The following is a 6,365-nucleotide window of genomic DNA, read 5'->3' on the forward strand; positions in this document are numbered from 1 at the left end:
TGAATTTTGATAACAACAATTGGGATGATTTTATACCCTTAATTCAGTGTGCTATAAATTCTTCAATTAATGTTTCTACTGGTGACACACCTCACGCTATTCTTTATGGTACAGATAAGATCCTCCCTAATGAATTGATTAACGTACCTCCTACTCCCTTATATAACGTAGATGATTTTGTTCAAGTGAAGCGTAGACAAATGCAATTAGTATTCAAGAAAATACGAGAACAACTGTCCAAAGCAACAGCCGAGTTCACTCTAGCAAGGAATGCACGAGCTAAACCCAATAAAATAACTATTGGATCTGTAGTAATGATACTTAACCAACACAGGTCTGGTCCTATGTACAAGTTAACTAAGAAATTTTTGGGTCCATATAAGGTAATCGAGCTTATTAAAGGTAACAAATACAGACTTAAGAACTTGTTAACAGGAGAGTATATAAATGAACATTTAGACCACATGAAGTTAGCTAAAATGACTGTTGACGAGACTGATGAGGAAGATGACAATGAACTTACCCAGACAGATACTCCTACTCGGACACCACCTTCTGTGGTTGACAGACCACTTGATGTTCAGCAACCCCATACTAGCAATTATAATCTTAGATCTAGACCTCTCGTTTCAACCGTGCACTCACCACATGTCCATTGGCTAGATGTTAACGAGGATATCTCTCAAGATGATAGTTTGTCGCATGAAGTTTCACCTGTTCCGGACCTTCAGTCAGAGCCAGAGTTGTATAGTGCTCTGGATGAGCTAGGTGTAGATATCCGCAGAATTTATAATTGATTGCACTCTGTAGTTATTCTGTTTGTTTTGAAAAAAAAAAAAAAAAAAAAAAACTCAATTGCAGTATTTCTACCACATGTGTCTTATTATTACCATTATATATAATGTATAGTTTTTCTCAACTTTATTTTGTTATGAATTAGATGCCATTGTCAAGTCTACTACCATTTGTATTTTTACAGTGCTTGTCATAAGAGTTATTATTGTTCTAGCAACCACATTGTGGCCAGTGAATCCTGACTGCTATCACGCAGATGTTAGTCTTCTTGATCCAGGTCTTGTATATGCTTGTAAATATATTGCACATTATATATATTGTACATTGGTCTTGTAAATATATTGTATATTTCGAAAAAAAAAAAAAAAAAAATTATCTATCTTGAAATTCAATTGTGGTTGTTAGGTCAGAACTTTGTTCCATTAATGTAATAATTGTTTAATTTTGTATGGTTTTCAAGCACATGCCATTGACACATGTTAATAATTTTGTTTAGGCAATACCTTGAGTTGTATTGTTCATATCTGATCAGTAGACATACACATGTTCTTAATACTCTGGTTTAATCAAAGAATTGTTACCATGATTTTCACCTATTATGATGAATTTTTTTTTTTTGGTGCATATATGCCGAGTTGTTTGTATTACGCACACCTGATCTTCTTTCAATGTTTTATTATGCAAATTTCACATGTAAGCCATTATTGAATGCCACCGAGGTCCTTTCAGTATTATTGTAACTATATAGCTAGCCAGAGCTTGTCGACAAGGGACGTCGACTTGGTAGCGTGTCCGAGCGGTGTTATACTCAAATTCTGTCAGTTGAAATGTAACCAATCACAGGCGAGTAGGCCTCTGACGTCATGCCAGACAGAGGAGCATCAGCGATGCTCCCAGCAGCCTCAGTTATCCTCACAGACCCAGAGTAGGTGGACCTCGGCTGGCCAGTTATACACCTGTTTGCCTCACTCAATAAATATATACAGAAGCGACTACTGAGTCTACATTCTACCCGAACAAGGCAAACGAATATTAGTCACTGCACTGGAATCCTTTGGTGCTTCTCGTGGGCGTGTATGTTTTGATACCGTTATTCTTAATATTTTCAGTTTTATATTTCAATACAAAAATTATCAAAATTTTGTAGTAATGTATATTCATTTATTAATAATTAGTTTTTAATTTTGTTCAAACACAAAATGGAATGTTTTTTTTGTTTATTTATCTTATGTCATAATATGCATTTTAAATGTCACCATCTAAAAAATTCTATTCCTAGATTGGACCCATTAATTATATAACTTCGAAGAGAGTGTTCTTCGAATGGCGATTCCAGCAATATGAGCTGAGAAAAATTAGAGGAGAAGCTGACAATGAGTGTCCTGCTTGTGATAAAACCCCTTTAGCAGTACATATTGATGGCAACAAGAAGCTGTATCGTTACAACAAAGTTGGGAGGTAATAAAATGTGCTTTACAGATACTTAATGTATAGTATTCTTTTGTTCTCTACACACACTATATTATAATGAATTATATTGTCTTCAAATTAATGTTCTTATAAATAAAGTATGCACATATAAATATACATTGTCATATGACATATTTTTTAACTGAGTATGTCTTTATAGTTTGCCTTTCAATTGCATCCATATCATCATTTTATTTATCTAACACCATGTAAATTTTTGTTTTATGTAAAATTTAGCAGTGCATCAGAATTCTTCATAGGCTTTTAATTTTTGTACAATAATTTGAATTTTTTTTTACTGTATACTTTTATGTTAAAGGTATTATATGGAGGGCGGTGGCAAGAAGGAAGTGGCATGACTTTAGGGGAAGAGGCAGAGCAAGTGTTTGCATACCTCTCACGATACAACTCTACAACTAAAAACATGCTGAAAGCTGGTATTTGTTTATATGGTTCATCTGATCAAGTTTTTTATTATTTTACCTGCCCTGTAATCAGTATAATGCGATTTGTATTCAGTATTCAATAAGTATCAACTCCCTCAAATAATCAATAAAAGAATGAAAACATATTGGTCAAACTTGAGTTGGTCTTGGTGAGTAAAGGTATGTTATGAAACTGTTATTAATCTATGCTCTTCAAGATGTTCATTGCTATAAATATTTTTCTCAGAAAGAACAGAAGAACTCACAGAGGGTGCAGTCTTTTGGAACCATCGAAAAATTGATGGACTGGCTCGTGCATTAGTTACTCGACTCAGAAAGGTACTAAAAATAATATATATTTATTTTATTTATTTGTATTTATTTTGAAACTTATTATAATGCATTTATATGTGAAAGGTATTATAATGCATTTATAGGTTAGTTATGTGTTCAGATCATGTACTACATATATTTTCCATTATAAATTAGCGACCATTTCCTTGAATTAACTGCTTGAACTTTTTCAATATATCAATAAGGTTAATTTGTATAAAGTATATAGTATTTAATTAACCTAAATGTATGATTCCGAGATATATCAAATGTGTTCACAGAGAAATCACAGTATCGTGATATATCACGGGAACTGTGATGAGGGTTTGAACCCCATGCACTGAGTGCTCTCAGATGCATGCTCTAGTTCACTACGCCACGACATGGTCAGATGAATTGCAACTTGGAGTACTACTGCACCCACAAGGATCCCAAGGCTTCCACTGAAGCCAAACCAGGTTTCACACAATTCCCCCATGAACTCGGTCTCTGTCATTCAGTAGTTCTGCCTTTGATGCCCCCATTTCAATGTCTTTCTCCATGTATTGATATATCACAATAATATGAATTCTATGTGTATTGAAAGGGCCATCAGAGGTAAAACTACTGGAGGACACAGACCAAGTACATGGGAAACTGCATGCACAACCGCCCATGGAATGGGTATGGGGGTGCATAATTAACAAAAATTGAATTGTGGGTTCATTAGTACCCTAGGTTGCAATTCTTTTGACCATGTTGTGGCGCATTCAACTACAGCAAGCATCTGGGAATGCCAAGCCCATAGGTTCGAACCACTCATCATGGTTAATGTGATTTGTTCATTAAATTTATTATATTTTCAAATAGGCCAGAGAGACGGAAATAACAGTTTCAAATGAGATCGACAAACTTGATGTTCAAAAGTCATTGATTCAAGAATGGCGATCTGACCTACAAATGATTTGTAAGGAGTTAGAGTTAAACACTGGAACAACCTCGAAGAACATAAAATATTCTATCGAGGCAGTTGCAGACTCTATCAGGCATCGCAAAAATCTGATTGCCACTGATGCAGGTAGGCTTACTATTTCTTTGTTAACTCTGAAGCAATTTCTATTTAGCTCTTGTCTATAATTTCTATGTAGGTAAATGATGAGGAAATTTTTTTAACAACTTTAAAACTTTCAGCCAAAAAACTTTATTTGCAGCATCCAGTAAAATGCGCTCTTCCCTCCGGCACAGAAATGAGTGTGATAGGAAAAAGCTTCAAGGCTTCATAAAAATCTACAATAGTGAAAACTCTGAAATTCTCAGTGAAAAGGATGCAATAGAAGGTATCCTGCCATGGCACAATTTATTGCCTCATCATAGCCAAAATGGTATGTAACTACATCTCATTTTATCAGGGGTTACAATTCGGCCTTATCAAGATAACTAACATTTAGCATGCATAATGGATAAGCTTTACTTATTTTTGAAGTAAAATATCATCACTACTGTTTGTAAAATAGGTGCAGTATCATAATCCGTAGGTTTTTATCAGGTTGATACTGCACAATAAACTATGTATAGTATGTATAATGCAAGTACCTAAACTGTAATTACATTAAATTGAGTTGTAGTTTACTTGCAGTAAATATAAATTTCCTCTTTTATTAGTGTCCCTTGCTCAAAAAAAGAAGGCAGTAGAAGATGTGGAGCTTCAGAAGAGATCCAGAGAAGAGCAACAACACACTGTTCAAGAAATGCTGCATTATCTCGCATATTACAAGAATAAGAGAGAGATTTTAGCCGAACATACTGAAGAGTTGTTATGTGGAATTTTTCCTTCATATCTAAGCAAGGTAAGCTAACAGCCTAAATGTGTGTTGCAATTCAGTTCTTCATAAACATTTATCCAGCAGAATTTTATACTTGTCTTGCTATTTACAACTTTGACAGGTAGACAATTCCATGGTTTTCATATACTGTACTGGTGTGTTTTACATATATTTGAACTTTTACCGAAAACTTTATTTATTTATTCTAATTTCTTTAGTATTTTCAGGGAAATTTGTAAATGTCTTAAACCCCATTAAATAGTCTATATATTACAGGATCCTAACAAGTACACTATTGAAGAGAAGCACCTATCAACCAAAAATAAGAGTGGAATCTTGGCTCTTTTGAAGCAAGGGCAAAAGATGTGTTCTGACAAGCTGAGTGATGCAAAGCGTTTATTTGGATACCAGGAAGAGGATGTTGATGTTTCCGAGCCCTACCTGGAGCTTTGTGACAGTGAAGATGATGATGATGAAGATGAAGATTTACTACTAAACTCATGATACAAAAGTTAAGTATAATAAATTTTACCTGATTTCTCTTGCTAATTTCTCTTACTTAATTTCTCTAATTTCTAATTATCCTAGCCCTAAGATTACTACTGGCCTCCATTGCCTTGCCTGCACTTTGTTTCCCCCTTAACCATATCACTCATTCTTACAGGTGTGAGACAGAGAGGTACAAGATCATCCAAGAGGAACAACACCTGAAGCACCCAACATTTGGGTGTTTTAATTAATAAAAACGCCCTTCATGGCTTCACTCATCCTGGCTGGTTTAATTAAAAAAACCTAACCTAAACCTAATATATATACCTCTAGAGTCAAGGGAGTTAAGTTTTAGGCTGCACAATGAAACTGCTATTGACAATTTTATAACTGCTGCTGATAATGTCTGTCCTGTGACTTTTTTGTAAGCATAACCAAAAGGCTTAACAATCCCTTGCTTACAAAGGGAATACTTAAACCCATTAATAAAAAACATGACCTTGAGAAGAAGTATAGGTTAGGAATTGTCTCCAAAGAATTCTCATGCTCTTCAACAGGTCACTTGAACTCCAAACCTTTCCAGTTATCCTAAAAAAAGCGAGTTACCCCTGTACACAAATGTGGTGATCTCACAGATGTTAACAATTACAGACCTATATCAATCCTGCCTAACTTGTCAACATTTTTTGAAAAACTAATCTACAAGCAGTTTTACTCTTATCTAGCCAAACACCATATACTTAGTACTAGGCTGTACAAGAATATAACAACTCTTGTATATATCTCAAAAAAAAAAAAAAAAAAAAAAAAAGCACAAGACGAAGCTTGAAAAAGTTTAGTGGTATGCAAATAGGCTAGTCCCAGGACTAAGAGGCATGAGTTACGAGGACAGGCTGCGAGAAATGCAATTGATAGGGTACATAAAGATAAACTGTTTAACACGGGTGGTAGGCGAACAAGGGGACACAGGTGGAAACTTAGTACCCAAATGAACCACTAGGATGTTAGAAAGAACTTTTTCAGTGTCAGAGTAGTTAATAGATGGAATGCA

The 6,365-nt window shown here is 34.8% G+C and overlaps 1 protein-coding gene across 1 annotated transcript; it reads left to right on the forward strand.

Annotated features, from left to right (window-relative positions):
• The first annotated feature begins 1,826 nt into the window (after positions 1-1,826).
• LOC138362046 (uncharacterized) lies at positions 1,827-5,593 on the forward strand. Its single transcript, XM_069320970.1, has 9 exons — positions 1,827-1,869; positions 2,075-2,253; positions 2,585-2,702; positions 2,938-3,029; positions 3,873-4,080; positions 4,214-4,384; positions 4,665-4,849; positions 5,102-5,335; positions 5,488-5,593. Exons 3-8 carry the CDS (start codon positions 2,621-2,623, stop codon positions 5,327-5,329), a joined length of 966 nt encoding a protein of 321 aa, XP_069177071.1. The 5' UTR covers positions 1,827-1,869; positions 2,075-2,253; positions 2,585-2,620; the 3' UTR covers positions 5,330-5,335; positions 5,488-5,593.
• Positions 5,594-6,365: the final 772 nt, after the last annotated feature.

This window comes from Procambarus clarkii, unplaced genomic scaffold (assembly GCF_040958095.1).
Source record: "Procambarus clarkii isolate CNS0578487 unplaced genomic scaffold, FALCON_Pclarkii_2.0 HiC_scaffold_1122, whole genome shotgun sequence".
Classification (NCBI taxonomy): Eukaryota; Metazoa; Arthropoda; class Malacostraca; order Decapoda; family Cambaridae; genus Procambarus; species Procambarus clarkii.